The sequence below is a fragment of the Scyliorhinus canicula genome, chromosome 17 (genome assembly GCF_902713615.1).
Source record: "Scyliorhinus canicula chromosome 17, sScyCan1.1, whole genome shotgun sequence".
Lineage (NCBI taxonomy): Eukaryota > Metazoa > Chordata > Chondrichthyes > Carcharhiniformes > Scyliorhinidae > Scyliorhinus > Scyliorhinus canicula.
The window spans coordinates 82,196,971-82,215,859 of NC_052162.1; the positions used below are offsets into that span (position 1 = coordinate 82,196,971).

The window sequence follows — 18,889 nt, forward strand, 5'->3', positions numbered from 1 at the left end:
CAAACTGGAATCAGTAAATTTGTTACTCACTTGAGAATCCCTGTCCATAGTGATGGCAAAATAGTACTCTCTTCTTGGATACCTCCGCTCGCAGATAAACACCTGGTTACATATTCTCCCCTTCTCTCCAGTTTGTTTGGTGAATAGTTTTTTCCCGATCATCTTTGAAGCAATATCCCGGACTTCCTCTGGGCTGCAACAAAATTCATGTTTTACAGAAAAGCTGAGCAATAAAGCAAAACCAAAACTGATGGTCATGGATACAAGAAAATAACTTTTCTTCCCTTTCGAAACTTAAATATCTATGGCACCCAAACATGCATGCATGAAACAGCCTAAAAGATTTTAGCTCAATTGTAGAATCATACGAATCCCTACAGTGCAGAAGGAGGTCATTTGGCCCATCAAGTCTGTACCAACCCTCGGAAAGAGTACCCTACCTTGGCCCACACCTCCACCCTATCCCCGTAACCCACCCAAACTTTTTGGACAGCAAGGAGCAATTTATCATGACCAATCCATCTAACCTGCACATCTTTGGACAGTGGGAGTACCCGGAAGAAACAGGGTCAAAGTCCAAACTCAACAGTCTCCTGAGGCCAGAATTGAACCCGGGTCCATGGAGCTGTGAAGGTAGCAGTGCTAACCACCATGCCACCCTTGAATGCAACAGGCAAAAACTGTAATTCCACAGACTGGCAATGTTCTGGCGAATGTGGCAGATTACTTGTGCTGTTTACAATAGTCAATATAACCTTGCCTTCTCACAACTAACAAAATCTGAAGAACAAGGGCAGTGTTAAGGTCAAAAATTCTGGGGTAGAGTTGACAAAAGTGAAAAGTGGTATCACAGTGATTCCAAACAGAAGCTTTAAATCTTATAGATTGCAAAAAAAAAAAGAAAAAAGAATTGGGTACTCTTAACTTTATATGAAAAAATAAATAAACCTTACAGATTTCAAAAAGAAAATACGCAAAATGAAAATACACGGTAAGCAAAGAAGTTCTGCAGAACTAGTTACGAAAGAAAGTATGCAATTAATCTGCATTACAACACAGTGAGCATTCAGGGAGGTGGAAATACGTGCCATTCAGAATATTTGGTTTTCCACATTTCAGCCACAGCAATGTAGTTGTTATAAAATTAAGCCAGCAACCGAGATATCATGAGTTTAAATTCCACCATGGAAATTTAATTCAATAAATCTGACTAGTCCCAGAAAACTTTACAAAATTAAATCTGTAGACTTTTTTCTGAAAATTCAACTAGCTCACTAACCTCCTTCAGGAAGCGCAACCTTAACTCAACGTGGTCTACATGTTACTGACGCAACCACAACAGTGCAACAGTTGCAGAACAAACTGATGCAATGTCCCACACTTAAGACAATCAAAAATACAGGGTGCCAGAAAAACTCAGGAGGTCTGGCAGCATCTATGAAGTGAGAAGACGGAGTTAACGTTTTGAGTCCTTTCACTCTTTGTCAGAGCTGAGGGGAGGGAGAATGTGTCAAGAGCTGTAAGAAATTGCAACAAAAAAATAACTATAAGAACAAAAGGCAGATGGAATTGTATGGGGGGGGGCAATCAAAGCAAAAACTGTCAAACTCAACATTGAGCCTGGAGGACTGCAACATAGCCAATTGAAAGATGAGATGTTGGTTCTCCAGCTTGAGCCAGGCTTCACTGGGGTATTGCAGTAGGCCAGGGACAGACATGCGGGCATGAGAGCAAGGTGCTGAATTAAAATGTAAAATGGCACGCAACAGGAATGTTGGGCTCATGCTTGCAGACTGAGCGAAGATAGCCAGGCCTACCATCAATGATTCATGCATGGATCAGAAGAAGACTCAGCCCAACTGAACGTGCAGTGTTTCTAATTAACATCTAGGAAAAGATGTCCAAATGGAAAGTTGGCCACAAACTAACAAGCAGCACCCTGACATAGATATGGTTCTACAGATATGACTATCAGCCGCCATCACAGTCTCCATTGCTATCTCAGGGCATCTCCTTCCCCACAACGGGGTTGGCCCACAAGAAGTTGGGGCAACAGTAGTATACAGGATCCTGGAAAATGGATCTGGATGAAACAATTCCAAGGAAGCCATCTGGTCACTCCCTACTAACCACTTTAATATTCCACTGCTAAATAAACAGTCATTGATGATGACCAGTACTTCGAGGAAGCACCAGGTCAGGTTTGGGGAAACCATCAACCAGGTTTCTTGATCATTGCCAACACATCTAGACTGAATATCCTTCGTTGGTTCAGAATGTTAATAGAATCACCTGAAAGACAGAACAGGAGGAAGCTATTGTCTTACTGGGTGTTCAAATAGACCTTACTACTCCAATCCCACCTACTCGTTCCTATTTTAATACTCCTACCCTTGAAACACTTATTCAATGCTGCTTTAAACTATACTTAAGTTTATCCAATTCAAGGAGATCCACCACCTGTTCCCTCAATTTATATTCAGATTCCTTGGCCTGAACCCATTGCTTCCAGGTATTTTCTAAAATAACAGTTTGACAACATGCATTGCTATTACCAGTGACTGCAATTGATTTGAGAACACACTTCAAATTAAACACTTAAAAGTTGGAAATAAGGAAACTCCAGGTAACCACCAATTATGCCCCTCACTTGGAAAGTTGTTTGATTTGGAAGGATCTGTTTCTTCTATTCTAAATAGGGTCACATCACTTACAGTCCTTGGCTCAAGCAACTTGGGCAATCAGGGTGTAATGAGTCAGAAGCAACGACTGCTCACGTATAATTGAAAATGGTGCCTGCAGAGCAGCAAAGGGGGAAAAAAAAATCAATGGCTAAAGATAATAAAAAAAAGAGAGAAAAAACACACATTATCAACAGCACAGTAAGTACAGAGAATTACGCACATTATTCTAAGATGCTTACCCCTGATACTGAGCACGGAATTTTGGTTCATGTCAATACCATCCCATATCTAGAGTTCCCATATTTTAGTTCAAAAATTATAGAAAATGCAACAGGGACTGATTTTTTTTTGCATTAAATATTCTAAAAATTTTCACAATTTGTCATCTGGCAGTCCTATTATTAAAATGAACTAAACAAGAAAGTATTAAAATATCAACATCACAGAGTACTAGGCTGCTGTGGCATAAAAGGTGATCATTCAGCTCATTGAGTTCCTGCCGGCCCTCTGTAGAAGAATGTCACATAGCCCTAGATTCTGCTGAAACCTAAATAGAAACAACAGAATTCTAACGCTGCTAACCAAAAGTACTCATCTTTGTTACGGACAGGAGAGGGGTCAATTTAAACGGCCCTCATTTTATCTTTCAGCCCCTGTCCGTAAACAGAAAGGTGTTTTGATTTGCTTCCCAACCCCTCAGTTTTGGTGCGGTCCAATTTTCTGTTAAATTCGTATAGAATGAACTCAGACGTTTGGCACATGCTCCAACGTGGGAGAAGGGTAGCAACTTTGCCTCCATTTCACTCATACAATAAAAGTGAGAGAGAAAAGATTTACAGGGCAAAGACCAGAGAAAATAACTACTGTTTCACGTGTATCCAGAGTCCAGCATCAAGATCCAATCGTGACTTCCTTCACAAGAGGTCAGATGGCTGAACTGATGCAGGGTAAATTCACTTTACCAGTAGAGGAGACTTCTTCAATGTAATAGGCACACAGAGATGAATTAGTCAAATAGAAACAGCGCAGATGGGGCCAGGCATTCCAACGTGGACCGAGCCCCTTTTCTGTGCTGCTATTTGGTGGATGGAAAAATGGCAGACTGAGCTTTGCAATGCAGCAAGACAGTATAATGAGTTCTCCCAGCTAGATTTAGATTTGGTACAGTGAAATGTATTGTTCTACGTACAGTTCAGGCAGAACTTCCCATACGTGAAACAAATAGGACATACGATAAATACACAATGTAAATACATAGCCATTGGGTGAAGCATACGGAGTGTAGTGCTACTCAGTAGAGAAGATGTGTGGAGGTCAATTCAGTCCATAAGAGGGTCATTCAAAAGTCTGGTAACAGCGGGGAAGAAGCTGTTTTTGAATCTGTTAGTGCATGTTCTCAGACCTCTGTATCTTCTGCCCCATGGAAGAGATTGGAAAAGAGAATAACATAGGATGGAGGAGTGTTTAATTATGCTGCCCGCATTCCCAAGGCAGGGGTTGGTGTAGGCAGAGTCAATATATGGGAGGTGGGTTCACGCGATGGACTGGGCTGTGTTCATGACTCTGTAGTTTCTGACGGTCTTGGGCCGAGCAGTTGCCATACCAGTCTGTGATGCAGCCAGATAGGATACTTTCTATGGTGCATCTCTAAAAATTGCAAGAGTCATGACATCCCAACTTGCCACATCACCTTTGGCAAAGGATGTGTTTTCCTCATCTGGGTCCCCAAATTTTTTTAATATCCCAGCATTCTCACCGTGTCTGCATGGGTTTCCTCCGGGTACTCTGGTTTCCGCCCACAAGTCCCAAAAGACATTCTGTTAAGTAATTTGGACATTCTGCTTCTCACTCCATGTATCCGAACAGGCGCCACAATATGGCGGCGAGGGACTTTTCACAGCAACTTCATTGCAGTGTTAATGTAAGCCTACTTGTGACAATAAAGATAATATATTTTTAAAATTACTAATTGAAAGGAAGGTTGCAGGGCTTTTTCTCCAAGCAGACTCCAGTTGGCCAGCCTGGGTTCTGGAATGCAGATGGCTTTTGAATAGTGCACTTTGAAGATGGTCACTGCAGACCACAGTCATTGGTATCTCTTCAGACATAATGAGGTATGAGTTTCTGCCACACTGCCATAGTAGTTCTTCTTGTTCGAGGATCACAGACACAGCTTCAACCATTTTGAAAGGGCCATTGACCAGTTTCTAAATTTTTAAAAATTAGCCATGATATTATCTTCATATGTATATTTTTTTTAAAATGAGATCTTAGTCCTAATTCACAACAAAGAGGCCACACTAGTAATAGACCATCAACGTCAAAATAGTTTGAAATTTCACTGAAGTAGTTTTATCTGCCAGGTGTTTTGTACAATGAATGTTCATTTCCAGCGCGACAAGATGTTAGCATTGTAGGAACAAAAACATAAAATTAGTGTTGCATGACAGTATAATAACTGCTAGCAATTGAGGTAAATTCCCAGTCAAATCCTTCCACTATTTGACAATTTTTAAATATACAGTAGTATGGTGGCAATATCAGGATTAGTAAATAACCAACATTTGTAATCTATCAGTGTGAATTAATCTAAAATTAAAATGCTACTATGGCAGTTCAGAATTTTATTTTATTTTAAATCGGGAAATAAATATTTGGTATCAGTAAATGTGACCATGAAGTTGTTGAATTGTCATTAAACAGCACACTGGCTGATGAACATCTTTTGATGAAGGAAGCCTGCCATCATTACCCAGTCTCATCTCTATATAACTGTAGGTCCCAGCTCAATTTGGGACTACCATTAAAGTGATCAATCAGTTGTATGAAGCAGCGAAGAACCTCACCACATGAACTGCAGCAAGTGCAAGGCAGCAGCTAACCATCACCACCTCATCAGAGCAGGTAGGGATGGGTAATAAGACAGAAAACAACCCAATAAACCTCGACTCGTCAAATGATTAAAATATACAATTTTACTTCACTGGCATAATTGAAAAATAAATCCATGACTAAGTAATGCAAATTATTATAAGAATAGTTCATTTTATGTGAAAACAATTTTTAAAAATAGATTAAAATGGACAGCAAGTCAAAGAAACAAATTTTAGTGGAGGTGACGAAAACTTGGTCAAAAAAATGATTTTGAAGTCGTAAAGGAGGTGATTCAGATGGAGAGATTAAAGAAGGGAACTCCAGAGTTTAGTGGCCACCAATGATGGAGTCAGCTGAGTCAGTGACTTGGAGAGTTGAGTGGCATTCCACAAACTACAGGAAACAGGACATCGGACTCACGTAATCTACACTGTGCAGGGACTAGCGTGTTTTATTACTGATTGCAACTCCACGGTTCTTCATAGACACACAGGTGCAGGCCAGTCAACCCATCGAGTCTGCTCCGCCATCCAGTATGATCATGGTTCATAATCCATATCAATGTCCTTTTTCCACACTATCTCCATATTCCTCTTCGTCATTGGTTTTGAGAAATCTGTCAATCTCTACTTTTAACATACTTAATGACTGAACTTTCACAGCCCTTTGGGGAAGAGAATGCCAAAGATCCAAAATCCTCTGGGTAAAAATATTTCTCCTTATTCTGAAATTGTGTCCCCTGGTTCTAGAATCCCCAACCAGCGGAAATATCTTACCTGCTTCTACCCGGTCTATCCCTTTGTGAAGTATTTTGTAGGTTTCAATGAGATCACTTCTCATTCTTCGAAACTCTCGAGAATACGGGCCCAGTTTCCCCAATCTCTCTTCATAGAACAGTCCCGCCATCACGGAAAACATCATTGCACTCCCTTGATGGTAATAATATCCTTCCTAAGGTTAAGGGAATCAAAACACACTACTCCAGGTGTGGTCGAACCAAGATTATACTCAATTGAAGAAAGACTTCCCTACTCAAACCCTCTTCCGAAAACGGCAGCATTCCATTAGCCTTCCTAATTGCCTGTGGCACCTGCATGTTAGTCTTCAGTGACTTGTTGATGAGAACATCCAGGTACAGGATTGGATACAGAACTGGCTCGGTCACAGAAGGCAAAGGGTAGCAGTAGAAGGGTGTTTTTCTGAATGGAAGGCTGTGACTAGTGGTGTTCCACAGGGACCCGTGCTGGGGCCTCTGCTGTTTGTAGTATACATAAACGACTTGGAGGAAAATGTCGCTGATCTGATTCGTAAATTCGCGGACGACACCAAGGTTGGTGGAGTGGCAGAGTGTTTTGAGGATTGTTAGAGGATACAGCAGGACATAGATAGGTTGAAGACTTAGGCAGAGAAATGGCAAATGGAGTTTAATCTGGGCAAATATGAGGTAATGCATTTCGGTAGGTCTAACACAGAGGGGAAATATACTGTAAATGGCAAAACTCTGAGGATTATAGAAAGTCAGAAAGATCTGGGCGTGCAGGTCAACAGATCTTTGAAGGTGGCAACACAAGTGGACAAGGTAGCCAAGAAAGCATACAGAATGCTTGCCTTCATTGGACGGGGCATTGAGTATAAAAACTGGCAAGTCATGCTACAGTTGTATAGAAACTTGGTACGGCCGCACTTGGAATATTGCGCACAACTTGGAATATTGCGCACAATTCTGATCACCACACTACCAGAAGGATGTGGAGGCTTTGGAGAGGGTGCAGAAGTTTACTAGGATGTTGCCTGGTCTGGAAGGTGTTAGCCATGTGGAGAGGCTGAATAGACTCGGACTGTTTTCATGGGGCAGCACGGTAGCTAGCACAGTTGCTTCGCAGCTCCAGGGTCCCAGGTTCGATTCACAGCTTGAGTCACTCTGTGCGGAGTCTGCACGTTCTCCCCATGTCTACGTGGGTTTCCTCCGGTTGCTCTGATTTCCTCCCACAGTCCAACGATATGCAGGTTAGGTGGATTGGCGATGATAAATTGCTCTTAGTGTCCAAAAAGATTTGGTGGGGTTACTGGGTTACGGGGATAGGGTGGAGGTGTGAGCTTAAGTAGGATGCTCTTTCCAAGGGCCGGTACAGACTCGATGGACCGAATGGCCTCCTTCACTGTAAATTCTATGATATGATTCTATGATTAGAAAGGCGGAGGTTGAGGGGTGACCTGATAGAAATCTACAAGATTATATGGGGCATGGATAGAGTGGATTGGCAGGCATTCTTTCCCAGGGTGGAGGGGTCAGTCAACGGGGGTATAGGCTTAAGGTCCGTGGGGCAAAGTTTAGAGGAGATATGCAAGGCAGGTTTTTTTTTTTTTACATAGCACTTGGGGAGTGCCTGGAAATCGTTGCCAGGGGAGGTTGCGGAAAAAGATACATTAACGGTGTTCAAAACGCATCTTGACAAAGACATAGGGTGGTTATTGAGGGACAAGGCACAAGGAAGTGCTGAGGGTTTTGGGCAAGGGTGGTATCATGACCGGTACAGGCTTAAAAGGCTGAAGGGCTTGTTCCTGTGCTGTATTATTCTTTGTACTTTTCTACATCTCTACTTTCTAATCTCTTACTATTTAAGAAATACTCTGTGCATGCATCTGTTCCTCCTATCAAATTGAACTACCTCACATTTTTCTACGTTACATTCCACCTGCCACATTTGACCAAATGCTCTTGAAGAATATCATTAACTGCCAGTAAATGTGTACGGTAATTCAGTTACAAGCATTTGTTACATCTCCACTCAGTGGGAAAACTAGATATTACAGCTGCCTAACTAATAGCTGAGCAGATACTGGTGGAAAAAAACTCTTAACTTTACAAAAGCAAAATCCTACAGATGCTGAAAATCTGAAATAAACACAAAATGCTAGAAATGCTTCACAGGTCTGACAGCGTCTGTTGAAAGAGAAAGAGTTCACTTTTCAGGCCGGTGACCTTTCATCAGAAACCTTTAATTCACTGCCACTTCTGTTCCAGCAATGTCAACCATGAAAAAGTTCCGTGTTCTCTGACGGAATTTCCATTTGTACTTTCAAATTATTTAAATTTAATACGACAGTTTGAGCCCCAAGGTACAACTCTAGGCAACCTTTAAATTTCAAATATTCAAACCCAAAAGTCTTCCCAGGGGCCAGGTTACTAAACTCTCCCTCCAATGTCAGACCAAGCCTAACACAAGAAAACAGATCACTGGCTCGCTCCTCAGCCTGAGCACTGCCAGTGACTTTAACACGTCCAGGCTGTGTTGAGTGGGTCGGTGAGGGAGCATGGAGTGAGAGGGAGAAACTCGGGCTGGGTTCTCACAAGTTTCTGGCATCACCACTGAAGGGAGCATACAAGCAGGTGTCAATTTTGGCAGTATTGGACTCAGCGGTGGTCCCACTGTGGTGTCACCCATGGAATTTTAGCCCTGTCTAATTCAGCACCTTCAAGTGAAGATGAGCAAAGTTTGAAGAGTCAAAAATAAAACGCAGCCTTTTTCCTTATATTAATACAAATTTCTCCAACACTAAAACATTAGTAGTCAGAGTTCTGTGTGTATGATAGAAGAATTAAAGCACACATTGCTGCTTTGTTTGACCAGAAAGCAACTTGGAACTCTCCCTGTGCATGAAGCTCAAAAGGGATGCCATCCACAGCGCAATCTTCCATTTTCACAAAAATAGAAATAGAAATGTTCAAGACACCCGAGGTATCACTCGTGGCTGCACAAGATAGGAGACTGCCAGACTCACCTAACTCCTATATCTTGCCTTTTCCTGCACCTAAACAAATCTTTTCTCTTGAGATAATAATCCAATTCACTTTTGAATGCCTTGATTAAATCTGATTTACCCTGCTTTCTCAGGCAGTGCATTCCAGATCCTAACCACCCACTGAGACAAAAGTTTTTACTCAGGTCACCGTTCTAGTCTTGCCAAGCACTTTAAACCGGTTTCCTTTGGATATCGATCTTTGCACCAATGGGAGGTTTCTCCTCATCTACTCTGTGCAGACCCCTCATGGGCTGGTTTAGCACAGGGCTAAAGAGCTGGCTTTTAAAGCAGACCAAGCAGCGTGGGTTTAATTCCCGTACCAGCCTCCCCGAACAGGCGCCGGAATGTGGCGACTAGGGGCTATTCACAGTAACTTCATCTGAAGCCTACTTGTGACAATAAGCGATTTTCATTTCATTTAGAGCACCTCTAAACCTGCTTAAAACAGTCCCAGTTTCACCAGCCCACCCACATACCTCGAGTTCCTCATCCCTGGAACCATTCTCGTGAATACTTTCACATCCTTTCAACGGTGGCGTACAAAACTGGACACAATACTCCAGCTGAGGCCAAACCAGTCTCTTATACAACTTTACCGTAACTTCCTCGCTTTTGTACTTTTTGCCTCTATTATATAGCCCGGGATCCCTTACGCTTTATTAATCGTGCTCTGAACCTTCAATGATTTGTGTACATATTTGGGGCAGCACAGTAGCACAGTGGATAGCACTGTGGCTTCACAGCGCCAGGATCACAGGTTTGATTCCCCGCTGGGTCACTGTCTGTGTGGAGTCTGCACGCTTTCCCCATGTGTGCGTGGGTTTCCTCCGGGTGCTCCAGTCTCCTCCCACAGTCCAAAGCTGTGCAGTTTAGGTGGACTGGCCATGCTAAATTACCCTTCCTGTCCAAAAAGGTTAGAAGGAGTTATTGGTTATGGGGATAGGGTGGAAGTGAGAGCTTAAATTGGTCGGTGCAGACTTGATGGGCCAAATGGCCTCCTTCTGCACTATATGTCCTATGTTCTATACTCACTGGTCCCTCTGGCTCCTGCATTCCCTTTAGAATTATGTCCAGTATTTATTATTGTATTGCTCTGCATTCCTCCTACCAAAATGCATCACTTCTCAACATTAAATTTCATCTATCTGCCACGTCTGCTCATTCTATCAACCTATCTATCTTCCTTTGAAGATTTACACGATCCTCCTCACAGTTAACAATGTTTTCATGTTTAATATCATCTGCAAATTTTCAAATTGTGCTCTGTACCATTCGAGGTCAGTAATATATATCAAGAAAAGCAGAGGACCTAACACCAGCTCCTAGGGAATCGCACGTCTAATCTTTCCTCTAAAAACAGCCATTCACCAAACTCCATGGCTGGGATTCTCCGCGCCTCCGCTTCAAAATCGCACTCAGCGATGGGGGTGGAGAATGGGGCATCAGACCCGCAACTGGGTCCGATGCCAGGACGCGAACCTCCGCCAACCGGAGAAGCGATTCTCCACGGTCGGCCTGCCAAGTTCCTGCCAGCGTGGTTCACGGATGGTTCCACCCGGCGGGAGCTCGGCATAGCGGCTGCGGTGGCCGTCCTGGTTGGGGGGGGGGGTGGTCAGTCTCTGGGGGCGGGGCTCCACAACAGCCAGGCCCGCGATCGGGGACCACCGATTGGTGGGCGTGCGCGATCTGGGATGCCTACCTTCTTCCGCACCAGCCCGCTGTGTGGGTCCGCCATATTGTGCGGACCCAGCCGCAGCCGGCCGCCGAGCGCATGCGTGGACCCGCGGCAGAGAGTGCAGGGCCGCGTATCGGCAGCAGGAGCTGCGTGGAACACTTCAACGCCGTGCTGGCCCCCTGTGGGCCACGGAATCGCTAGGCCAAGAGGCCCGTTGATGCCGGCGTAAAACACTCCGGTGTTTACTCCGGCGCCAACATTTAGCTGTGTTTTAGGAGAATTCCGACCCATGTTTCCTGTCTTTTAGTCAATGTTGTATCTTTGCTGCCAATGTGTTTTTATTGCACGAGTGCCAACTTTGTTCATAGTCTGTTATGCGGCAATTTAACTCACTATTACCTCATCAAAAAACTCAAAGAAGTTAGTTGAACACAATTTGCTCTTAATTCATGCCTTAGTAAATTGACATTTGTCCAAGTGGCTACCAATTGTGTTCCGAATTATCACCACCAAAGTTAAACTACCTGTCATTTAGTTGCTTGGATTATCCTTAAACACCACCATTTACAATTCTCCACTCCTCTGGCGCCACCCCTGTACCTAAGGAGGATCGGAAAATTATGACCAGCGCCTCTGCAATTTCCACCCTTACTTCTCTCAGTATTTTTGGATATATCGCACTCGATCCAGGTGCCTTAACAACTGTAAGTACAGCCAGCCTCCTTACTACATCCATTCTTAATCAATTTTTAACCCATCCAGTGTGCCAACTATCTCCTCTTTCACAAATGACTTGGGAATCATCTTATTCCTTGATAAGGTTGGATGCAAAGTACCATTTAGTATCTCAGCCATGGTTTCCCTGCCAGTGTGCCCCTGCCCCACCCACCCGTATCCCCGATCCCCATGCATAAATCCCCTTTTTGGTCCATAATCGTCCCCACTCCCCTCTTTACCACTCTTTCACTATCTTTTTGTCTTTAGAATACTTTTGGATTCCCTTTTATCTGGACTGCAAGTCTCTTCTCATACTCTCTTTTGCTTCCCTTTCATTTTTCAATGACCCTCCTTCTCAGTTGTACTCTCACCTGACATCTGTCATATGGACCATTTTTCAGCTTTATCATATTCACTATCTCCCCCATCTTCCAGGGAGCTTTAACTTTGCTTGCCCTACCTTTCAACCGGTGAGAATGTACCTTGACTTTACATGAGTGATCGCCCCCAAAAAGGCAGCCCATTGACCTGATACAGCTTTGTCTGCTAATTTTGAATCCAATTTATCTGGACCAGATGCTCCACACCCCAGTGAAGTTAGCCCTCTCCTAATTAATTATTCTTACTCTGCATTCTTCCTTGTCCTTTCTACAACCAACCTAAACTTTATAATACTATGATCACTATTCCTCAAATGTTCCCCCACTGACACTTAATACATTTGACCCACCTCATTCCCAAGGACCAGATCCAGCAATGCTTCCCCTTCCTTGCTGGACTGGAAACATCCACAGAAAATTCTTCTGAACACACTCTAGAAACCCTTTCCCCTCTCCTCCCATAACACTATTATTATCCCAATATATGTAAGAATAATTAAAGTCGCTACTATAGCTACTCTGTAATTCTTGCATTTCTCTGTAACTTCTTTGAAAGTTTGTTCTTCAATAACGTTTCCACGAGCTGGTGGCTTGTAGACTATACCCAGCAAGATAATGGCGCCTCAACTGTTTCTCAGCTCTAACCAAGTAGGTTTTGTCCTTGACCCATCAAGGACATCCTCTCTTTCATTTATTAATATGTTCGTTTAATCAACAGTGTCCCCTCCTCCACTCTTCGTTTTCCTGTCTTTTCTGAACACATTGCATCCTGGAATATTTGGTCCTAGTCCTGCCCTTTATTGTGCGCCATGACTTTCCTCTCTAATGTTACCTCCTGGTTCCCTCACCCCTATCAACTTAGTTTAAATCATTCTAAATAGCATTAGCAAATCACTCCAAAAGGAAAAATTGGCAATAACTCTATTCATGTGCAACCAGTCTGATCTGTACAGGTGCCATCTCTCCCAGAACTCGTCCCGATAACCCAGGAATTAAAGCCCTCCATTCTGCACCATCAGCATGCTTGCCTGCATCAATCGGGACATTGAGTTTAAAAATTGGCAAGTCACGCTGCAGCTGTACGGAACCTTACGTTAGGCCACATTCGGAATATTGGATATAATTCTGGTTGCCACACTACCAAAAGGCAGTGGATGCTTTGGAGGGCCTACAGAAGAGGTTTACCAGGATGTTCCCTGGTCTGGTGGGTATCGGCTAAGAGGAGAGGTTCGATAAACTCGGATTGTTTTCACTAGAATGACGGAATTTGAGCTTTACAAAATTATGAGTGACATGGACTGAGTGGATAGTCAGACGCTTTTTCCCAGGGTGGTAACATCAATTACTAGGGGGCATAGGTTTATGGTGCAAGGGGAAAAATTTAGAGGAGGTGCGAGGCAAGTTATTTTTACACAGAGAGTGGTGAGTGCCTGGAATGCGCTGCCAGGGGAGGTGGTGGAAGCAGACACGATAGCAGCATTTAAGAAGCATCTTGACGAATACATGAATAGGATGGGAAGAGGGATATGGACCCGGAAGTGCAGATGGTTTTAGTTTAGACAGACACCACGATCGGAGCAGGCTTGGAGGGTCTGTTCCTTGTACTTTGTATTGCTTAAGCCATTGTAGGTGACAGCACTTCCTGCACATAGAGTTACCCAGGACATAAGAAGCATTCTGCAGTTCGCATGTGGTACAGGATGCACAATCGACAGGTCTGAGCTGCACTGTATTTTTAAATATAAATTTAGAGTACCCAATCATATTCTTTATCCATTAAGGGGCAATTTAGCATGGCCAATCCAACTTGGGTTGTGGGGGTGAAACTCATGCAGACACGGGGAGAGTGTGCAAACTCCACACGGACAGTGACCCAGGGCCGGGATTCAACCCAGGTCCTCAGCGCTGCAGTTCCAGTGCTAACCACTGCGTCACATGCCACCCTATGAGCTTTGCTGTTATACCTCTATTTATAAAACAATTAAATTGATGACTTAAATAAATAAGACTCACCAGCAGTTTATCAATAAGCTGCTTACTCCACCATCACTTTATTACATAGGGAGGTAAAATGAAGTGATTTCACTTAACCTGTAGTATCTAAAACCCTGAGCTAGAACATAGAACAGTACAGCACAGAACAGGCCCTTCGGCCCTCGATGTTGTGCCGAGCAATGATCACCCTACTCAAACCCACGTATCCACCCTATACCCGTAACCCAACAACCCCCCCTTAACCGTACTTTTTTTTTAGGACACTACGGGCAATTTAGCATGGCCAATCCACCTATCCCGCACATCTTTGGACTGTGGGAGGAAACCGGAGCACCCGGAGGAAACCCACGCACACACGGGGAGGACGTGCAGACTCCGCACAGACAGTGACCCAGCCGGGAATCGAACCTGGGACCCTGGAGCTGTGAAGCATTTATGCTAACCACCATGCTACCGTGCTGCCCACTTATAACATTTTGAAAAATTCAGTCTTTAGTTTCACTTTTCCCCATTATTTAAGCGGAACTTTACCCCAAGATCAAGCACTGATCTTGATAAAATCAGTTTTAATTTTAAGTTTTCATGCTAATTAACTGATCATGTCTCAATTCATAATTGATTACTTCAGATTAAATCACCAGTGTACCCACCCTAGCTTACTTTCCATTTCCCTTTGCTCTTTGTTGGTTGTGAATCAAAGAATGGTTACAGCACCGAAGCAACTTAGCTAATTCCACTCCCTTGCCCCTTCCTCATGGCCCTACAGATGTTCTCCCTAGTGCTTATCCAACTCCCTTTTAAAAGCAATGATCAAATCTATCTCCACCATACTCTTGGACAGTGCATTCCGGATACTAACTACTCACTGCATAAAAATATTTTTTCTCATGTTGCTATTGGTCCTTTTAAAAATATCCCTAAATCAGTGTCCTCTGGTTCTCAGTTCTTACCCAATTGGAAATAGTTCCCATCTAATTTATGTTAACCCCTCATGATTTCGAACGCATCTTTCAACCATTTCTTCTCCAAGGGCAAGAATCCCAGCAGCTCCAACTTATCCGTATAAGTGAATTCCCTCATCTCTGGAAGCAGTCTTGTAAGTCTTTTGCGCACCCTTTCTAAATAAGATTGCCTTGTGTTCAGAAAGCATGCCAACAATTCACACTTTCAGGGCAAAGTGAGAGAAAACTGGTGAGGAAAACATATTGACCACAAATATTGCATCTTTTCTTCAGGAACCCCAAGTTTAGATTGCAGATGTTCAAAGACTGTACATTCACGTTTTGGAGAAACTCCCATAAATGAAAAACGAAGTTTCAAAAGCTTATTTTCTTGTGACTTGTAAAGCTCACATGAATAACAAATTACAACCTGAGCAGTCAGTAGTTCTCCATTAAGAATCCTCTAGTATTAGGCATGTTGCAGAGAATATTCAATCTCACACCTGAAGGGTTCACATTACTAAGACTGTGAAACTATTACCATATTGACTTTATTTGACAGGAGGTCATAATAAATTTCTCAAACTGTACTAGGCTGCTCAGTGCTATAAACAGCTTACATTATATCCTTTCTCTGATTTCTATAAATATTTTTAAGAAAAGATTCACAGGCCACATCATGAAGCCATATAGTCATATGGCACAGGACGTGGCTTTCGGCCCATTTACTTCATGCCAGCTCTCGCTGAGCAAACCAGTCCACCCATTCCCCTGCTGTATATCCATAGACCTCCAAGTTTATTTCCCTCATGTGCCTATCCAATTTCCGCTTAAAATCATTGATTGTCTCAGCTTCCATAATCCTCGAAGGCAGTGCATTTTATCATTCACTGCATAAAATATTCTTTCTCGCATTCCTCCAGCATCTCCTGCCGTCCTTATACCAGCAGCTAATGGAAACTGCTTTGTCTACCTGAGCTGAACTAGTCATCACCCTATGCACCACTATATGCAATCTCCCCTCAGTTTCCTTTGCTCCAGGGAGGACAAGCTCAGCTTCTCCAACTTAAACTTCTAGCTAAATTCCAACATTCCTGGACCATTCTGACAAATCCCCTCTGCATGCGCTCAAGTGTGGTGACTAGAACTGGATGCAAAGCTCTAATTGCAGCCTAACCAGATCTTTATTAAGGTTCAGCATAACCTCTGCTTTTGTACCCAATACGAATTTTGTGAAGCCCAGGGTTCCACGTGCTTTGGTATGTCCTGCCATCTTCAAAGAAGTATGCATATAGATTTCCAGGTCCCTCTGACCCTGCACAATCTTGAAATCTCCGCCATTAGTATATTTTGCCTTTCCCTATCCCTTCTGCCAAAATGCATCACCCCACACTTCCATCTGCCACTTTGTCTGCCCGTTCTGCTATGTGCTGCTACAGTCAATTAATATCATCCGCATTGTTCGCCACACCTCCAAGTTTGGTATAGTCAGCATATTTTGAAATTCCGTATTCCAAAATCAAAATCATTTATAACAATAAACAGTTGGCCCGAGCACTGACTCTTGGGAAACATCAGTGTCTATTCATTATCCTGCAGGCTGATAAACAATTTTCTGCACGAAGGATCACTAATATTGTCCTGCAAGGAGAGTCAGAAGGGATGAGGTGAACTCCCTCCTGCGGGTGCAGGTAGTCCATCCTCCTCTGCCCTTCCTCCATTAGGATCCCCAGTGTTGTATTTCATAACCGGTGTGTCCTTTTACTCAATTCCTGAGCCACCCTGAAAACTGCCACTATGTGCCTGTTGGTCCACTTCACAATAGAATTGGGTGCAGGGAGCCCACATATACTGCTCCATGAAATAATATCTAATCAGCAATTTAGTGTTAAATCTGCAGGTTTTTGGTTTGGCATCTCTGGATAAGTTCAAAATTATGGCAATAAGCAATTATCAGTTTTCAGAAGAATGCATAGTACAAAAATAAAGCTACTGCAGACATGTAAACAAACAGATATGCCTTATTAGCACAGCATCCACTTAGTCCATGTATCCTTCTTAAGGTGGTGTTTGATACTGCCTGACAGAAGAGCAGCATTGCATTGAAAGACTGCATCCTCAGCGAGGGCATGATTACCTTCACCTCTGACTAGCTGAAACCCTTGGACCAGTTTCAAATTATCTTGAATAAAAACAGAGACTGAACTCCTCACCCCCAAAAAAGTATATACATTGTTTCATTCAGCATGTGCCAAGAACACCAAATTACTCACGCAAAAGCAAAACTTCAGCCACTTAAAATATTTTTATTGCAATTTTATTTGCAACTTAGTATCAAAATGTACACAACGCAGGGCAGCACATTGGCGCAGTGGTTAGCACTGCTGCCTCACGGTACCGAGGACCCGGGTTCGACCCTGGTCCCAGGTCATTGTCTGTGTGGAGTTTGCACATTCTCCATGTCTGCGTAGGTCTCACCCCTACAACCCAAAAAGACGCACAGGGTAAGTGCATTGGCCATGCTAAATTACTCCTTAATTGGAATAAAAGAATTAGGCACTTCATTTTTTTTTTAAATTACACAACACAAATAAATAAACAAACAACAACCACATCAATAACATATATATCTCAGGTTGTCACCGTATCTGTGACCATAGTCTTCATAAATACGTTCCTTTATTTACAATAGTTACAAAGAGGACATTTATCATGACAGGAAGAGTCATGTTGAACCGTTGATTTTAGAGGATAAGTACAATGTTCTGCTTTCCCAGTTCTTTATGCGTTTGAGGGGCCTGTGCCCATGCAGACGTAGGGCCTTCCTCCCCATCTCTCCACTATGTTGTGGGTGTATACTCGTCTCCCCGGCGCTTCTTCCCTCCTCCCCTCCCACCACTGTCCCACTGTGCCCTCCCCACCTCCCTTTCTGGCTGCCACCCCCCCCCCCCCCCCCCCCCGCCGCCACACCTGCTGGTTACGAACAGGTCCTCATAAACGGTTGGTAAACATTCTTCACATGTCATAGAATTTCTCCTCGGACCTCCTGATTTGAGAATATTATTTTTTCTAGCTTCAGGATTTCAGCCAGATCTGAGAGCCATTCCGAGGCTCAGTGTGGTGCTGCTGACTTCCATTCTAGCAGTGAACTCTGCCAGGCGATCAGAGAGGTGAAGGTCAGAACGTCTCCTTTCCCTGTGAAGAGCTCTGGATGCCCTGACATACCGAAGATCACCACAAGTGGGCACGGCTCTATCTTAATCCCCACAGCCATGGACATAGCATCGAAGAAGGCTGCCCAGAACCCATTGAGCCTGTGTCTACCACGTGTTTCCCCCTCCTGGTCTCTCCCCATCCTTTGGCTCCACCCCCACCCCGGGCCCTGTTCCACTGGCTTCCTCCTCCATTCTTGCTCTTTGTTTCCCCTGAACATCTGTTTTTCTCCATCTCCTGCCAGACGCTCCCTCCCTCTGGGTGTTACTATGTGGCCTCCTCCTTCGCTGAACTTTGTACACCAACCTGTTCGTTAGTGTAGCAGCTCCCTTCAATGATCAAATTCCCCAATTTAACCCCATCCTCCTTCCCTCCCCCTTCACCCCCCACATATAATCGCACTGTCCCTCAAATGCATAAAACCCACGATACGATCATTCCTTCTACTACTATTTCCCCAGTTCATTTCTGTGCACAAACTTGTTGGCCTCCTCTTGAGCAACAAAGTACTCCTCGCCCTGATAGATCCCCCACACTTCGGTGGGATAGAGCATGCCAGCTTGCTTTTCTACAGTACACATTTGGCGCTGTTAAATTCTGCCCAGC

The 18,889-nt window shown here is 43.6% G+C and overlaps 1 protein-coding gene across 1 annotated transcript in view; it reads right to left on the minus strand.

Moving 5' to 3' along the window:
• The window catches only part of LOC119952476 (succinate--CoA ligase [ADP-forming] subunit beta, mitochondrial-like), a 175,781-nt gene that overhangs the window by 129,231 nt on the left and 27,661 nt on the right, over nucleotides 1-18,889 (minus strand). Inside the window, exon 4 of the mRNA XM_038776271.1 lies at nucleotides 31-193. Coding sequence (XP_038632199.1) covers nucleotides 31-193 — 163 coding nt within the window. The remainder of the gene's footprint in view (nucleotides 1-30; nucleotides 194-18,889) is intronic.